This window comes from Panthera uncia, chromosome B4, assembly GCF_023721935.1.
Source record: "Panthera uncia isolate 11264 chromosome B4, Puncia_PCG_1.0, whole genome shotgun sequence".
Classification (NCBI taxonomy): Eukaryota; Metazoa; Chordata; class Mammalia; order Carnivora; family Felidae; genus Panthera; species Panthera uncia.
In genome coordinates, this window is record NC_064809.1 from 34400525 (window position 1) to 34419885 (window position 19361).

Consider the following 19361-nt stretch of genomic DNA (forward strand, 5'->3'; position numbering starts at 1 on the left):
AGGGAAGTGCGTGGGGGGATGGGCTATATGGGCAATGATCATTAAGGAGGGCACTTGTGATGAGCACTGGGTGTTACATGTAAGTGATGAATCACTAAATTCTATTCCTGAAACCAATATTACACTATATGTTAGCTAACAAGAATTTAAATAAAAATTTGGGGAAAAAAACACCAAAAAGCAAAAACCAAACCAAAGCACACACAAAGAAACAAAAAAATTTATATTAATTACATGTTGCCATGATAATGTTTTTGATACACTGGGTTAAATAAATTATATTAGATTATTTTCACCTGTTTTTTTTCTACTTTTTAACATGGCTACTAGAAAAATTTTAAAAATGTTTATGTGGCTCACATATTTCTATTCAACAGCCCTGCTGTAGAGCTACCTGCCCATGCCTAAGATATAATAGCTGAGCAGAAATAGAGTTTAGTATTCCTGGGTAGAACCTTATCACTAGTCTGGCACAGTGGTTAGCAGTATGGGACCTGGGTGTGGGTTCTCACTTGGCCATATGTAAGCCAGGTGACCATCTGCATCTCTCAGCCTCAGTATCCTCATCTGAAAATGGGTTGAACGATAGTGCCAAGTTACTAGTAGTGTGCCTTTTGGGAACAGAAAGTCTTCTCTCTGTGTCTCTGTTGTATCTTGAACAGTAGCTATAGAGGGAGGAACTCTTCCCAGAGATCAAATGGCTGGAATATAGGAGGTTAAGCAGACAGCAGGTTGAGGTGAGTCTCAAAGCTTGGAAAAGAGCCCTGAGGTTTAGGGGGACCACTGTGCTGTTCCTCTCCTTTTTCAAAAGCACAGGTTACACTATGGGTCACTGAATAAAAAAATGTTCCCAGTCTCCTGGATAAGCTTTCACTAGACAGAGTCCATATAAAGATGTAATTTCTCTTCCAATCCTTTGGATCATGTTCATTCATTCATTCATGCATTCATTTGTTCATTTATGATTTATTCACTTGCATGTCATGAGAATGATATTTTGGAAATATTTTCAAATGGATTTTTACATCCCTTTACTCTTATTGTGTAGAACCTTTGGAACTGTCAGGAACACGAATGCTTTCTCAGCTTTGGCTGTCAAATTAGATATTTTGTTTGAGTTTGTGTAAGCCTATTGTCTTACTAAGGCAAGACAATTCATTCATTCATTCGTTCACTCATCAGATATTAATTCAGTTCCTATTATGTATATGCCACTTCTTCAGATACTGAAGATAAAGCAGTAAAATTCAAGCATTACTGAGAGAAAAAGGGTTTTTAAAATATTTTTTTAGAACTCTCTTTTTCATGTACCAGCTAGGCCTGGTAGACTTGACCCTAGATTTTTTTTTTTTTTTTTTTTATGTAAAGGAGGTCTTGGATTGAGAGAAAGAGGAAGGGGAGAAAGGCCTGCATTTTCCAGTTCTAGCAAATTATGGGAGAAAGAAGGTATCAGAAATAGGGTGAAAATAAGACATCAGAGTCCTCACTTAATTCTCAGCCCAGGAGCCAAGTCTCAAGAGGTTGCAGAGGGTTGCTTTAGAAATACCCAAATAATCATGGGGAAGCCCGGAGACACTGAGGCTAGTGGTGGCCTCCATTGGGTATAGTATGGGGGGCTGTCTGCAGCCCCCTGGGACAACATCAGTCTTTGACTCAGAGTTCTATTCAGGCTGGTACAAATACAGCAGTGGGAGGCGGGTAGGTAGGTGAGCCTGCCATAGTGCTCTGGGTTTCCCGTAGCTTGTTTACGGAGTGTGAAGGACCTGGAAGTGTCCATGCACTCAGATGAGGTGTGGAGGTGGCTGAAGTCAGTGGACTGACAGACCTTGGAGGTCAGAGAGCAGAGGTAGAGATTTCAAGATCAAATGCAAATATGGGGGGACCCATGGACTCCAGAGGTAGATGTCTAAACTAGATGGATTGTTGCATCCCAGTAGGGGGCCAGTTCAGAGAGAAGCCCAGACTAGCCATCATACAGGGGAGATAGGCAGAGGACTCAGAAGGATTCCAGGAGCAGCCCTCACCAAGGCCTGTTTACTTCCCAGGATCTTGAAGTTCCCTGCCCCCATATATCCAGATTCCATCCTGGAGAAAAGCTGGCAAAATGGAAATATGAGAAACTGAACATTTCACCTTCAAGGACTATTTAAAGTATAGCAGTGGGTTATATTTACCCAGCTGGACTAAAGTTTAGTGTTATTTATGCTCCTGCTACACAGTAGGTAAGGCTAGGGAAGCAAGATTAGATCAATTACAAAACATAAACAACAAATATTTTTGGCATGTAGAAGCTTTGTGGGAGAAAATTCACATCCCCACTCCACAAATCCATTCATTCTTCCATTCAACATACATGTATGGACAGCCTATTCTTGGACCAGCACTTAGCTAGGCTCTCTGAGGCATGCAGGGGCTATTGAAAAAGATAGGCCTATGAACCAATAACTGGAGAGTAGTATGTTAAGTGCTGTGATAGAGGTATGAATGAAGAAAGCACTATGAGAATGGAGAGAGGTGAGTAACTTCTCCTGGAGAGTTTGCAGAGAATGTGGTAGATGTAGTAACATTTGAGGTTCTTAACAAAAATCTGAATTCTCCGAATGAAGACATGTGGACACAGTGATTCAGGTAGAAGAAAGCCTACATGCAAAGGCCTTGATGTCTGAGAGGACAGGGAACATTCTGGTGACTGCAAGAAATTAACCATTCCATGTGGTGGGAACAAAGACTATGTGCAGAGGAGCATGGGAGGTGAGGCTGGAAAGGCAGATCTGGGGCTGAAGACCACAGATCCTGTGGAAGGTTTTGAAGCAGAACAGTGTAGTGATCCTATGTGCATTCCATAGTCCTTACAGTTCATTTCTCACTGTGTTCCACAAACATGAAGTAGGCAAGAACAGTAGCAAGTGTCCATATTACATTTATTTTAATTGGACTTTATCTTATAAGGGAGACACATTGGGTTTCACAACCTCCTAGAGATGGTGCTGCCAAAAAGACTGGCAAAGAAAATTCAACAAATATTAACCCTTGAATTATATGCTGGATCTGATTTAAAGGACTTTTCTTCATAGCTGTACAGAAGAGAGCATTTACTCCGTAGAAGAAAACCCTCACTGTACTGCCCCACACGGTAGGTGTTACCTTGGGCTACCCAAAAGCATAGGGACAGAGCTGGTGGGCAGTAGGAAAGAAGATGAACATGCATCTCACTCACCTGAACTTTGATTTGGAAATCCGATGGCTGAAAGAGAAAAAGCAGATGTTACAAAATGACACATATGCATATTCTTCCATTTAAAAGATATTCAGCAATTCTAGAGAAGTTTGATGTCCCTGCATGACTATAAATGGGCACTGGATGGATGTGTGGAGTGAAGTAGAACAACTCTGAAGAGACAAAACCCTATTTGTCAACATCTCCTGGCACGTTTGTGTGTATGAATGTGAAAACCAATGACTGACAAGTCTACAAATCCAGTATTTTCTAAGTGGAAGCAACACTCTCTGGAGAGTCTCTGGAGGCGCCATGTGGCACCTGCTCAGCAGGTCCCATGAAGTTAGGTTAGGCTGTGTGTAGGGAATGCTGCACCTTGATGAGAGCCATGGAGGACAGGAAGGTCTCTCTGCAGATGTGAAAGTCTCACCAGTTGGAAACCAGAGGCAGGAGCATGTCATCACAGACCCCACTGCTGTCTGAACAGGATCCCAGCCAATGCTGGGGTATGAAGTGAAGATAAGCAATAGAAGCCAGCTGGGAACTGAAAGACCTTTACAATCCTGGCCTGAGGGCTGCAGCTGGGCCTAAAGGAACAGCCGCAGGTCCTGTCAGAAGCTCAGGAAACCGACAGTTATGTGCAGCCTTAAAGACATGGGGAACTTTCAGGTGAAAGCATAGGGCAGGTATGACTCAAAGGGTCATTGAATGGGGAAGGAGGAATCTTCAAGGAGGCCCTGAGGCTACCAAGTTCATATAGGAGAGTCCACAGGAGACTAGGAGGAGGAAGGCTGGGAGAAGGGAGGAAGGAGAGAGGGGAGAAGGAGGGAAGAAGGGGTGGGGGCAGGGAATGTAAGCATTTGAGACAAAACAATTGAAGGCAATGTATCAGAAAAGCCTTTGGTGTTAAAGGAGTAAGGTGGAGAGATTGTAGGTGGAGCAACCATGCTCAGATGGATACCCAGATGGATGCAGAATGTAAGTTGGGGAGGAAGAAAGTGACAGAGACATTGGTAGGGAGACAAAGACAGATGCAGAGAGAAAACATGAGCAGGGAGTTCAGGAGGCAGCTGCTGCAAGCCTGTGTTGTCCTAGCTCAGCACAAAGCAAGCTGTGTCACATAGCAAGAAAACAACCCCTCTCATTATTTTTTATTAAAAAAAAATTAACAGAAGATGTGACAGGTGGCAAAGCCATCGTGTGTGAGATAATTATATCTCTGGGGCACTGAGAATCCTAGCCAAGTGCCTTTACTGCTCTGAACCACTAGCTAATAACCTTTCCCCACCTCTAAGACTGCCTGCTAGGGCTGTAGTGTTTAATCACTTGTTAACAAAGTGTGTGGGAAGGGGACCGGGAGCCAAGGACAGCATTTTTATTTAAAGCCACGGTTTAATGGGAGAAACAAATGTTTTCCAGATGCTAATTGGGTGTTGGGGAATCTGGGGTCCTCTCTTCTTCAGCAGGCCATGCTGAGCTTGGGGACCTTCAGGGTCTTCTCTAGGCTTACTTTTGGAGAGTTGACTCTCCTTGCTGTTAGGCATAAGCCAAAGTGGATGACCGCGGCCTTCAGTCTTGTGACTCTGTCTACAGAACCTGGTCTGGCCCCAGGCCTTCTTTCAGAAATGTCTCAGTGATCCTCTCTAGGATGTCCTTTAATGCAGACCACATGCTCTTTCCTGTAAGGGTCTCTCTCAGTCCAAGTGGATCAGCAAAAGTGGGTTCTTAAAACCAAATATCATATCTCCCAGGTAAATGACTCTGGGGAGTGGGCATAGAGGGGGATCAGAGCTGAGGTGTTTGAAATGAGGTGCTAGTCCTAGTTCCAGCATGGTAATAAGCTATGGGTCCTTCTGTGGCATTCTGGAACATTCTGAAGAGGAGGAAATAGAGTAGGACTTTCCTTTCCACTTAGTTTCAAGTCCTGATGTATAACCCTGGATACCACACTCAAAGCCTATTATTGTTGCTGCTCTTCTCAGGGGATTATGAATGTAATTTTAGGTTCACTGCATCAGAAATGTTCATTACCTTTTAAGTATCATATTACTTAAGAAATGGGGAGGGTACTGCTCAAGTGGCAACACCTGGAGACAAAGGAAACTTCAGTCCTTGGAGAGCTGAGGTTAGAACTCTGTAAAGGCCAAGCGTCTGAATTTCTCCATACTCCCTCCTATAGGTGGGAGACAACTGTAGGACCACACTTCATGAAAACAGAGGGATCCCATTGTTCAGCAACTTCACCTTGTGGGAAGTAACCGCTGGCTCAGGGTTTGGAAGGCTGGTCTGTCCTACTGTGTGAGTAAGCAAGCACCAGAGCACCTGGGTGCCTTGTACCATGGCACCAGTCCACACCCTGGTCTGGCTGACATGTGGTAAATGCTGCTTCCTTCCACTGGTTTTTAAACCACTTCAGATTCCTCAGAACAGTAGAGGTCTTCCAAACCCCAATGGGGTACGCACAACTTGCTTAGAAGTCTTCTTGGCTTTTTCTATCATTGTTATCCTAGTGAGGTACAATCCCTACCTTGTGTTTTAAATGGCTTCCTGAAGGAGAGCAGGGAGGTGGAGAAAGTAACTCATGCTTAAGACCATCAGAACAATTCTACTGGTTTGGACTTGAAGTTCCTTCAACCCAGGATACTTTCTCTACCCAGGCCTCCAAGACAAACCTTCTAGGAAGCCATGATTTTCTTTGTTGATATTAAGTTTCAAAATTGAAGACAAATCCAAACTCCTTTTGTTTTGCTTAACTACTTACTTCTTGGGAACTATTTATATTTCAGACTTTCTCTCCTTCCTAGAGTAATGAGAACCATATATTTACTACTTGCTGTATGAAATAGTATTTCCCTAAATTGTCCCAATTTGCTTCTAACCTAAGTCAGATGGCACAGTGGTCGCTATCCAGGTTGACACACATCTGACTCAACCTCCTGGACTCCACAACTTCAACACTATTCACAGATATTATTTCTAGAAGGGTAATGGACCTTGTCATCACAGAACACTGCTCCAACTGGATGCTTAGCTCAGTCACTCCACATTCTGGACAGTCACCTTCTCTATTAATCCTCCTGCTCTTCCTCCGAACCCAATCTTTGCCCTCACTATGTCTTCCCTATCATTCACACCCTTGTAGGGTTCTCAGGTTAATGTCAGGCTTAACTTCCAGTTCTCAGGTTGGCCCCAGGGTCATATTGATTTTGCTCTCCACACAGTACCTGGGACTTCTACTTTGCCTGTCTTGCTAAACTGCCACCCTGGTTCACACCACTCTCTGTTTTTAGTGCTTCTGGGCCACATAGCCTGCCAAAAAATATGTTGAATTGTTCTGTGAGGCTGACTTCACATTTACGATGTCAGGCTCCACTGTGGCTTCAGCAATGCTCAGCAATCTTTTAGTGACCTCTTGGTGACTCACTAGTTTGAAACCTCTGTACTGTTCTTCAGGTTCCTAAGACACCTAACCCCCACTTTCTGTGATGAAATGACAGATAATTTGGTATGACTCCTATCATTCACTCTACATTGGAGCCTATTTTGGATTTTATATTTGTTATAGAACTGTAGAATTTGAGAGCTTGGAAGGGATCCTTAGATATCACCTGGATCTATGGTTTGCAATTTATCAAGTTGTAGAATGTTTTATTCATATGAAATCTTACATGGAAGCCCAATATGTAAAAGAGGTGAAAGTGGTCCCCTTCTGCAGTAGCCCCTGCAGGTGGTTCCCAGGAGCCCTAGGCCTCTGCTAACAGCACTCTGAGCCAACAACCAGGACAACTCCTTTGTGTCCCAGAGGGAGAGACCAAGACTCAGAGGGGAGGTGCTTTGGCTGAGGTCACATGGCTAGTTGGTGGCTGATTGAGACTTGACCTCAGGGCTGCTGATGCCAGGTTTCTTTTTCTATCTTCCAATTAGTCCCAGAGGTAAGGAACTCCTTCTTCCTTTGTAAATCTTGTGTCTCCAACTGCGTCTTTGAAGTCAACCTTCCCCTTTTAGGCGATGCCTTCCAATAATCACTCATTTCCATTCTGGCATCCTTAGACCCTCCCCTTTCACTGGCCTCTTCTTTGCCATAAAGATTGTCCCAGTGTTTACAAGCCCTTACTTGGCCACTGCTGCCTTCCTTTCTGCCATCTTATTTTCTTCTCTCCCTTCCATGGCCTCACTTCTGGAGCAAGTGCCCTACACTGGCTCATTCTCACTCCTCTCCTTCTCTAAGACTCCAACTCCCACAAACAAGTCTTATAGAGTATGGCTCCAGAACACACAAATAACCCAACCACTTTTTAATCTCCACATGTGACTCTAGCCTGAGCCACCATCACCTCACACCTCAGTAATTGCTACTGATGATGCTTTACTGTGTGCCTGCTTCCGTGTTGGCATTGCTTCTACCTATTCTTTTCCTCACATCCAAGTGATCTTTCAAGAATGCAAAACAAACCAAATCAACCTCCCTACCCAGCTCCATGTTCTTGTGACTTCTCATATTCAATGACTTCTCACAGTCTTGTAACAGAGACAAAGATCATTAAGGGGTCTACCAGGACATGCCATCTCCAGCCTCAACTCCCTGTCTCTCCCCGCATGCTCTGCCCTGACCACACTGGCCTCTCAGTTCTTCCATCCAAAGGCCTTGAAACACACTGTTGCCTTTGACTGGAACATTCTTCCTTACTCTTCACTTCAATAATGTATTTTCACCCTTCACTTCTCAGCTTAAATTTAATTCTTCAAAAAAGTTGCCAGTCTAACTGGTTATTAGCCCTACAATATACTTTTCCTTCTTAACACTTACCCTGTTTATAGTGACTTATTCACTTGTTTAATGTCACTTCCACACAGATTATAAACTCCAATGAGATGATATCAATCTTTCTACTGCTATGTATCACCATCACTTAGAACCAAGCTAGGCACACTTTGAATGAATGTACAAGTAAACAGTTCTCTCTTGAAATTCTTTCTCCCATGGATTCCAGGCAAGTGCTGCTGTCTATTCCCTTAACATCTCTTCATTTGTTTCATTTACTTGTTCTTATTCTTCTGTGTGTCAGGTTCCCACGGTTCAGCCCTTGGCCTTCTGACTCTATTCCTCTACGACCAACCCTTGTCCTATACTCTCGTTAATAGCTCTTATACTGATGACCTCAAGTGTGTGGCTCCATCCCTGTTCACAGCGCACCTTGGACCTCTATATCCTATTGCCTGCATAGTACCTGCAAGCCCCTCGGTTGGACCCTGCTTCAAATTCTACTTCAACATCCTTACTGTCTTCAAACTTTGATGGCTCCTTCTTTTTAATCACCTCCCTCTCCCCCCAAAAATATACTGTAGTTCCTTTTTCTCTGTGCCCCCACCCCCTCATCTTCATCAGGCCTTCTCACTGCCTATAAATTCTCATCCTGGTCTCATCCAACCACACGAGCCTTTTAACTCTTAGCTTTAAAAATGCTAGACCCTCACTGTCTCCTTCCCATAAGACCCAGTCTCAGTCTCCAGTCAGTTCTCACACTGTGTTTCCCACCAGGAATGTTGGTGGTCTTATCCCATGGTTGGCTGAGGCAAGGAGTGGGGTGGGGGTGAGTAGAGAGATGGTGGAAAGACCATAATTTATTAGGTATATATTATAGTTCTGGTACTGTGTCTAGGTATTTTATATGCACAGAGCAGATGCATCAATGTGGATATTCATAAGGATAATAGGAACCGTTTCTACAGAGCTCTCCCAGCCTGCAGAATGTGTCCTCAAAGAAATGACAGATACACTAGAGGTGCCAGCTTCCCTCTCTGGAGGATAATCATATTCACCCTCCAACAGAGCCACCATACTCTCCTGAAATGTACTCTCAAGTGGCTTCCTAGAGCTGGGAACTCCCCTGGTCCCTCCTGGTCTGCAACTTGGGCTATGCCTAAAAGCCGGAGTTGCAGGGTCCTCCATGTTATAAAGACCAGAGAAAGGCCTGACAGACTTAGAGGGTTTGCTGGGACCCATTTGCAAAAACTTGAGTGCTTGCTTTGTATGGTTCCAAAAGGAGAAGAGGGAAAGGCTTGGACTGCTGTTTAAAAATGTAATTAGCCCCGTATTTTAACAACATTTTGACAATAATTGCTTCCCAATGATGCCGAGAAATCTGCAGTGCAGACTCCCTGGTGCCACTGTCAGAGTGAGTGATACTGAAGGCCCTGTGTACCCTGGAAATAGAAGTTGCAAGAGCTGGTCTGTTCTTAAGCCTTGTTTTCCCTTCTCCTTTGGCTTGGAGATCATTCTCAAGGCTGGCATGGCTTCTGTTTAGACTTATATATGGAGAAACTTTTTAAAAGTGTTGGGGTTTGCTCACACCATTGAGTCATTTCAGGAATGAAGGGTGAAATAAGATACTGTTTCACTGATGGAATGATTTTGAAACTAATTTTATTTGGGACTGGTCCTACTCAGAGCCTTCTGCATGCAGTGCTTTTCAGGGACCAAGGTGAGTTTACAGTTCTTATACCACAAAGTCAACAAGAAGAGTAAGTTCCACTTCCCAAAGCAGATCCCGAATGTTCCATGAGGCCTCATTCCCAAGGTCAATGTGAATCCCTGACAAAATATAACTTTAATCTTTGGACTCTGCTGAGATGCTGGTAACAGAACCAGCAGTTTGCTTATTTTTAGCAGTTAAACTATTTTTTCCCTTCATTCTTTGGTGGAGGAACATTTCCCAGGGACTACTGGTTTCCATTTTTAAGATAAAACTAAGATGGGTGATTGTGATAATTCATGTGTGAACTGTTCCTCTATTCACCTGGCCCAGTCCTGGGCCAGTCACTTACCAAAGCCTAGGCCCTGGGGTCTGACCCAGGGAAAGGGAAGTCATAGGTATCTAGGCTGGAGCTGCTTTTGGAGGAGGTGACTGGCCACGTTCCAGGCTAAACACTGACGAATTCTGCAATAACTCAAGGTTGCACTTCAGGAATCTCTATTTCCCTTTACTAGGTGGGTAACTAGAGTTGCAGATAAGGACCAACATGTTTATTAGCTCCCAGGTTATTTTCTTACCTGTATCCTCTTATTCCAGGTCACATTTACCAGCAGGACCCAGGGACCCTCACATAGGTGTCTCATGTGACAGGGGGTGAGAGAGGCTGGGAAGAAACAGACTTTGGAGCCACCTCTAACCCCCCACCACTCGATATTTCACTGATGTAATGCACAGGGGCTTGAAACCCATGAGTCAGACCCTTACAGGAGTGCAGAATTGGAGACTGGCTTTAATGTTAAGACTCTTCCCCCTGCCTAGGAGCCATACTCAACCCAGGGCAGTCTTTTCTCACACAAGTCACCACCTGAGATTTATGTTTCTCTGACCTCTGCCTCAACCACGATGGGCCAAGCCATTGTGATTTCAGGACACAGCATCCCTTCCCGCACACCTGGAAAAGCCCCAGTCCCTGGGCTCTCCGTGCCTACTCACGCCAGCCTGGCCCCGCAGTTCTCTCCCTCGATGTCACCTCCAGCCACGTTTTCGGTGTTGACAGACTCGGTCTCACTTGTGGGCATGCTCACTATAAGAGTCAAAGGGATGCAAGGCATTGAGGGTGGGAAGGAAAGGGGAGAGAAGAGCATTAGTTTGCACAACACCCTATTCAAAGACTGTGTGCTGCTTGGGAGGATGAAAGCCTGAGCAGCATCTAATAGTGGGGTACAGTGGTGCTGCTGTGAACAGTGCCATGGCCAACTTTGGGGGTTTCCTTGACCAACATGCCTGATGCTTGTCTAGGGTAAGTTTTGCTGCCAAGGACACTCAAACTCATAGGATTTGGGAGGAAATATGGTGATAAGATCATTTGCTTCTTGAAAACAGTGACCACTGAATCCTTTTCTACCTTTTCCTACAATAGAAAAGTTTTCTATTTGCATCCACTACTAACCATAAAAAGAAGAGCTTTCATGAAAATATTTTATTTTGCTTTCTTCCCCACCCATCAATTCTAAGGGGCTTCATCCCCAAATTTAGAATCCAGCTTATTTGTAGAAAGGGTGTTTTTGTTGCCTCATGAACTACTATATGGATGTGGAAGACTGCTCCCTGTCTTGTAGTGCATACTGGGTGTATCTAGGACCATACCTGAAATAGGGAGCTTGAAATAAATGGCTATTACCAGAATCATGTACTAAGATTCAAACTAGCACTACAGATACCAAGAATGAGGATCAAAACTGTGGAATCCACCAATTAAATTTAAATGTGACTTGAAGATAGACTAAAGATAGGTTGGGATATTATTTCCCCTTCCAGTAAATCTGACGTTCCCATCCCAACAGGCTGACTTTGGATATAAACCATCTAATTCCACTGGTGCCAACCTGTCCAATCTACACTCTCTTCCCGAGGCAGCAGTGGGCTAGATTTCCAAAGCAGCAGGAGTCATCTAGCTTGCAACCCAGTGTGGTGGCTTAGAGGAGCCATTTATTATTATTCTCTATTCCAAATAAAAGTTTTACTCAAGAGAATTCTCAAGAGAATTCTTCTTCTCCACCATTTCTTACCCTTTTAATATGACACAACAAGTTTTATTTTTGGTAACCCTTGTTCTTCAGAACATTATAGCATTGGTCCTGGTTCCATTCTTCTTGCAGAACAGAACTCCTCATGTGGTGAGAAAATCACTAACCCTCAGCAGCAACAGAATTTTCAGTTAATGAGGGTATGGTATCAGGTGATGTGGCACCATGTGACAAATTGCCATGGGGCCACCACAGCCCAGGAGAAGCTTCTACTGGTTATATGGATAATGTTGTTGGATGGAAAATTTCCAAGGTTCTTTTATTTTGGATGAAGACAAGATGGGTGGGTGAGAAGACACTCCTTTCAGGAACATGCAAGATACAAATAGGAACCCATGACTTACCATATGTTTGACCTCTCCACCCTAGGATTCACTTTTAATACAGTTGGGTAAAAAGAAATCTGGATGCCATTTCAAAGAAGGTTGTCATTGGATGAGACTTTAGATATTACCCAGCTATAACTTGTTCCCTTCACTTTACAAAACAGGGAAGGGGAGATTCTCACATTCACACAGTGGGTTTGGAGTAGGACTTGGTTGGAAGCACAAGTATCATGACCCCCTTCACCATGCTCATCTCAATTGTCCCTTATTGACCAACTCCTCACTCTACACCGTAAGACAGGGCTCTTATAGCCAAATAAGGCTCTGGAAGCATCAAAGGAGCATGGTGAATAGCCAAATGATGGTGTTCAATTTTATAGCATTTAGACTCCCTTTGTAGCCTGATGTCTGAGGGAGCTGGTATGTGAGGCCAGACCTTAGGGATGGTTTTAGCACTGTAAGCAAGGAAGACAGCACTTTCAGAGCTTGCCAGGTTCCTTGTTACATCCATACATACATTCATACAATTGAAGAGCCTTCATACAATTGAAGAGCCTTCACTCTTTCACTTCATCTATCTCTGGCCCTCTCTGACCTAAGGTTACTTTAATTCTTCAGGCATCATTCTTTAAAGTTATAGAGCTCTGACTTTGAGACACTTTGCTCCCAGAGAGCCCCTTTTGTGCTACTGGAGTAGTATGATGGGGATGGTGCTAGGCTTGGAAAGACAACCAAATTAGAAGTGGGTATGCCTGGGCTTTAAGGAGGAACCATATCATCTTCTAAATCAAGGAACTGCCTGTATCAGTATCAAGTTGGCATTTACAGTGACCTTAATCTTGGGTGGTACTATCCAAAGGAAGGGTTCCATAAAGGAATAGCTGCTGCAATCAGCTTTGCTGTTTGTTTTGTCATGTATAAAGTCATGTTTGCTGACTTTATACATATTAAGAGATGATAAGGCACTGGATTTGAGTGGGGCAGGTTACCATACCCTTACACACACACACACACACACACACAGACACACACACATACACACATACACACACATACAGGACCACTGTATCACAAGCCATCAAGAAAAATACCCTCCCCTCCAGTCTGGTATGTACCAATGCATATTTACACACATAGAACACAGGGGAACATTACCATGGGTTTCTGTGGAGTGACTAAACCAAGAAAACTTCCCTTTCTTCTGATCAAGCAAGCCCGCTGGAGTGCTTCCTTTCACAGACAAGATGGAGTCAAGACCAGGAACAAGACATCAACAGAGAGCATGCAGTCAGCCACGGGCAAAAGAAAGAAACAAGGAACTCAGCTTTCACATAGAACATCCATTTTAATCCCTGAACATAAACTAAGAAAATTGTAAAAAGCAATAAATCAAAAACACACAAGAAAACATAACAAAATAGAACCAAAACCCCAAATTACATGAATTAATGACACAAAACAAAAGATGGACCCTGAGGAGAAGGAATTACTCCAGAAGAAGCTTCAGTCTACACTGGTCTATCTAGCTAGTGGCTTTGAGGGAAGAGTTTCCTAGGAGATGCTATCACCCAGCCCTGCTGCCTCCTTAGGGAGGTGCCTCTTTTACAGGCTCCACTGGGGTAACTGCTAAAATCAAACTACAGCATTGGTGTGCCCTGTCACTCTTACCCAATAGCCAGGTGACTTGACCTCTTCCCCACCTGTAGTGGATCCACCCCTCTCTTACTACTTACACCCAGATCATGTCACTTGCAGATGGAAAGCAATCCATGGATCTATTTGTTCCTTTGTCCAATTCAACTACTCAGTCCCATTCAATAAAGATCCACCAAGTGCTTCAGGCCTGATCATATTCAACACATACATATCTGCTTTCAATCAGTTTAAACAGGCAAAGAAGTTGCTCAGTTGCTTGTCAATGGGTGGTCTTTTGAGGAGTTTGGTGTATAAGGGAGAAGAGTTGTGTAAGCTTCTTTTGGCTCTGGGCTCTGGTTGAAGAAGAAGGTACTAAGGAGATTGTAAAAACGCTGATTGCCACAAATGGAAGAGGGGGAGTTCTGTATTCTGCAACAGACTTTGAGTTCTGGATGTCAAATGCTTTATCTAATTCCAGAGAAAGAGAATTTTCCCATTCTGACAAAATTAGTGTTGACTGCACCTCTGCCAGGCCTCTATGGAGATTGCTGGGGACCAGTGGTGAGTGAGGCTTAGTCACAACTTATTAATGAGGTGGAAAATCTGTTACCACTCAGGAAAGGAAGCATGTGCCCTGATGAGAAATGGGTAGGTAGTCCCATCAGTTCCAGGAAAGGGCATGAAGAGGAAGGTCAATCCAAGTTTTTAGGTGCTTCTTTATTTTATCCACTTCCCCTGGAACTTGGATCACATTCAATGGCTATCCTTGAATGTTGCTTGTTAGTGAGAATTCTGAAGACTGGTTCATGATTGAAAAGGGTCAGGCTTATTTTTAACCTAGGTAAAGGGCCATGTCCCAAACACACATCTTTAAAACACAAAGCTTAGAATAAGCAGACACTTTACAACAGTAGCATTTTTTCTCACTTCTCAAAAATCCTATATAAGAAAAGCCTTGAAGGTTAGGAACTGAAATGAATGACTTGGTTCCAATTACTTTCTAGCAGAAGATATGTCTCAATTTATAATGATAACATTCACTGAAGTAAGCATCTTATAATGAGTGATCTTTTGTTTGGAGGTGTAAAGGGGTCAACATAGTCTGCCAGTCACCAAGTTTGTTCACACAGTTGTCTTGGGAAACAAGAGACACTTGGTCAGTGAAGGAAAGCTCAGAACATTGGGACCTGTTATACAGAAGCATTATTCAGCTTCTGGCTTTGGTATGAGTACTGTCCCATATTGTTTGATTTCAGAAATAACTGCATGATAACTTTTAAAACAATAGAGCTTGATAAATACATGTCACTCAGTGTATAACTGAATTTGACCAGGGCTGGTATCTCATATGGGCAAAGTTGGCAGCCATCTGTTTGGCAAGTTATATGAAGAGCATCTAAATTCTTTCCCTTAAGAGTGTTCAGTAGTGTCTGCTAGGTCTGCTCTGTTGGGTCAAGTCATATATCTGAAGGTTCCTTGCTGAAATGAAAATATCTCACTTGGAAGGAGCAATACATTAACATATTAATATTAGCACCTATTTGTGACAGTTTATCCTGTAAATACCTAAGAGAATAAGATGGGTGAAAATGCAGTTTGTGTTTCTATTTCTAAGGGCTTAGACAGCAGGATCACAGTTGATTCTTTAAGGGATTTGTTGCCCTAGAGAGAGAGAGAGAGAGAGAGAGAGAGAGAGAGAGAGAGAGAGACTTGGATTCCTTCTTGAAATCTGAGTGCCCGAACTGTTGAAAGTTGAGAATTATAATTGTTAGATATTTATTCTATGGATGAGCTGGAGACTCTGACTCTTCTTTGGCCATTCAGACAGTGAATTGGTTGGAAACTAAGGCCAAAAGATGGAAAAGAACCCTGGTGCCTGAGGGCACCTCTCCTCTAAAGGCAACCCTCTATATGCCTTGTGAAGTGAAGCTTGATGTCTGCTCATCTGCAGACAGTGTCATAACAACATACCCTCTGTGGAATAAAATGTACTTTTTGAATGGATTTAGTAAGGAGAATACTGAGAAAGAATGTGGGAGAGGAAGCTAGTTTTATAACTTTCTAATTTCATCGTTAGCAGGTACTATGGATCAAATCTGGGTTTCTGGACTATCCTGTCCCTTGACTTCTGTTGAGAAGATTCCCAAAGAAATGAGATTTTCCTGGAAGAGTAATTAACAACTGCCATTGTAGGTGGTGGATAACATAATTACACATTTAGTAATATCACAACTACTACAATGAGTTGTGTAGACTCCACCTCACCAACTGATTACATCTTGAATTAATGTCTTCTCTCCCCCAAACATTTTCTTTTGGTGGCAACTCTTGTTTGAACAGTACTTGGTAGATTTTTTTTTTAATTTGAGATAGAGAGGCAGAAGGAGAGAGAGAATCTTAAGCAGGCTCCATGCATGATATCCACGTGGAGCCCAATGTGGGGCTTGATCCCACTACCCTGAGATCATGACCTGAGCTGAAATAAAGGGTTGAATACCTAACCAACTGAGCCACCCAGCTGTCCCTGGTAGATGATTTCTATGTTTCAAGGGAGGTGCACAGTTCTTGTTTCACAGTAACCAGTGTTTCTCCCAACCTACTTGGAGAAAAGCTGTGTGGATACTGGGGGGATTATAATAAGCCATTTTCTATGTGGGATAATCTGAATCTGGTAATCATGCTGGGAAAGTAGCACTAGATCTAAGCCATGGTGAAGATCGACAGTTCCTGGTACATTTGGCTTTGCAAACCCTCTGAAGGTTTACTAAAATTTAAGAATCTCCCATTAAACACAAGATAGTGCTTTGAAAGCATGGCTGCACAGATCAGCTGGCCAGGCTTTCCAAAACTATGGTCAACAGAGAAGCTCTCTGTAAGACTAATGTCTCCAGTCAGTTCCTTATACTACTTTAAAAAAATGACCAAGTGGTAAATCTACTCCAGGTTGTTCCAGTGTGTTAGCATTCATGTCTTCTGTAAGAAAAAAAAATTAGATCTAATTTAGCTATCATGATGCAATAAGTGTGTTCAAAGATGGCTATACTCATCCACACAAATAAAAAATGACTCCAGAAGGGGCTCTGACCAAAGTTTGAGAGTAAGAGCAACATTGGTTTTGATAAAGAAAAAGAAAGTCACTATGGTTACTTAGCAATTAATCCACAAAGGAAACCGTAAGCAATATCTTCTTAGGCATCTCTTCCTTTACTGTTTTTTTCCTCCTCCCTTTTTCCCCTCCTTCCTTCCTATCCCAAGGCTAGGGGGAGATATGTGGAGAACCATCCACACATAAAATATCTGGCCTTGCTTCTTGAGGCTGTCTGTCTCAGATATTTTTATGCATCACAATAGACTGAGTGACATTAGAGCAAAGATCCATGTGAGGAAATGAAAAATGGACCTAGGAGAGATGAAGAAATTTGCCTAGTTCTAAAATCTTTGGTCACCCACTGTCCCAGGGATGGGGTTTTGCAATGTTCGGTTGTGACTTTCAGTAGGAATGGCTGGCCTCTCTTGAGATCTGCCCAGAGAAATGCTTGGTTTTCAGTTTGGAATTTAGCTACTCATCTCATTACCCAAGGTCAGAGAACTCATGAACTTTTGTCAATCATTTATCTCCTTTTGTTGGGAGAGGGTTGGTGTTTCAGGGCCAGACATCCCAGGCAGTGGCAGAGGTGTCAGAAGCCCACAGAGCTGAAGGCATTTCTCACCCAACCTGAACTTCTCCAGTGCTGTGCAGTGCTGTATGGTGCCAATGGGCTGAATTCTGGGTCTGCCAGACTGCCAGGATCTAGTTTCTCAGGCTTCCATGCACTCTTGTATGAACTGAACAATTTACTTTGCTATTTAATTGGCAGATGCCCATTTTATTGTCTTTTTTTGTATATGAATGGTATAATTAGTATTCATTTTCTCAAACTACTAATCAGAATTATGGCTAACATGCAAAAAGATTCCTAATTTCCTATCCCACTGACTCTAATCTGGAATCTAAAACTCCCCGTAATCTGGCTCCATGCTATCTGTAATGGCTGTGAGTGCCCCTTAGAAATTCATATGAAGTCCTAGCCCCTGTAGCTCAGAGTGTAGTTGTATTGGCAGAAAGGGTCTTTCAAGAAGTAATTAAGTTAAAATGATACAATGATGGCAGGTTCAAACCAATATGACTGGTATGCTGATCAGAAGAAGAAATCTGGACACAGAGACATACAGAGAGAAGATAATGTGAAGACACAGGGAGAAGATGGCCATCCATAAGCCATGGAGAGAGACCTGGAGTAGGCCCTTCCCTCAGGGCCCTTAGAAGAAACTTACCCTGGTGACATGTTGATCTTGGATTTCTAGCTTCTAGAACTGTGAGACAGTAATGTTCTGTTGTTAAAGTCACCGTATCTGTGGTACTTTGTTAGGGCAGCCCTATCTGACTAAAATGCTATTGATTAATCCTTATTTCCTGTTACTTCCTGCAGAAATCCTCTGCCCAAGTTGGGCCTCCCTCTCATTGTCCCTTGAATGTACCATCTTTATTCTAACCTCTGGGCTTTTGAAGATATATCATAGATAATACCCTGTCCACCTCCTCTTCACATATTTCAGGGGTCAGGAAACAATAGCCCTTGGGCCAAATCCAGACTTCTGCTTGTTTTTTTTTTTTAATTTTTAATATGAAATTTATTGTCAAATTGGTTTCCATACAACACCCAGTGCTCATCCCAACAGGTGCCCTCCTCAATGTCCATCACCCACTTCCCCCCCCCCCATCAACCCTCAGTTTGTTTTCAGTATTTAAGAGTCTCTTATGGTTTGCCTCCTTCCCTCTCTGTAACTTTTTCCCCCCTCCCCTCCCCCATGGTCTTCTGTTAAGTTTCTTAGGCTCCACATGAGAGTGAAGACATATGGTATCTGTCTTTCTCTGTATGACTTATTTCACTTAGCATAACATTCTCCAGTTCCATCCACGTTGTTACAAAAGGCCATATTTCATTCTTTCTCATTGCCAAGTAGTATTCCATTGTGTATATAAACCACAACTTGTTTACCCATTCATCAGTTGATGGACATTTGGGTTCTTTCCATAATTTGGCTATTGTTGAAAGTGCTGCTATAAACATTGGGGTACAAGTGCCCCTGTGCATCAGCACTCCTGTATCCCTTGGGTAAATTCCTAGCAGTGTCATTGCTGGGTCATAGGGTAGGTCTATTTTAATTTTTTGAAGAACCTCCATACTGTTTTCCAGAGTGGCTGCACCAGTTTGCCACCAACAGTGGCAAATGCAACAGTGTTGCATTCCCACCAACAGTGCAAGAGGGTTCTCTTTTCTCCACATCCTCTCCAGCATCTATAGTCTCCTGATTTGTTCATTTTAGCCACTCTGACTAGTGTGAGGTGATATCTCAGTGTGGTTTTTATTTGTATTTCCCTGATGAGGAGTGACGTTGTAAATAAAGTTTTACTGGAACACAGCTATGTTTTTTTGCTTATGTATGTTCATGGTGGCTTTCACACTATAGCAGCAAAGCTGAGTGGTTGCAATACAGGCTCTGTGTGGCCTGCAAAGCCTAAAATAATTACTAACTGGTCTTTTAGAGAAAAACAATGTGCTGACTCCTCAACTAGTCAAAT

General features: G+C 43.0%; 1 protein-coding gene across 4 annotated transcripts in view; it reads right to left on the reverse strand.

Annotated features, from left to right (window-relative positions):
* The window catches only part of CACNA1C (calcium voltage-gated channel subunit alpha1 C), a 658891-nt gene that overhangs the window by 139891 nt on the left and 499639 nt on the right, over positions 1 to 19361 (reverse strand). For all 4 annotated transcript variants that reach the window (XM_049627025.1, XM_049627026.1, XM_049627022.1 and 1 more), the window contains exons 10-11: positions 10684 to 10774; positions 3218 to 3244 (exon numbers count right to left, since the gene is read on the reverse strand). In XM_049627025.1, the coding sequence (XP_049482982.1) occupies positions 3218 to 3244; positions 10684 to 10774 (118 nt within the window). The remainder of the gene's footprint in view (positions 1 to 3217; positions 3245 to 10683; positions 10775 to 19361) is intronic.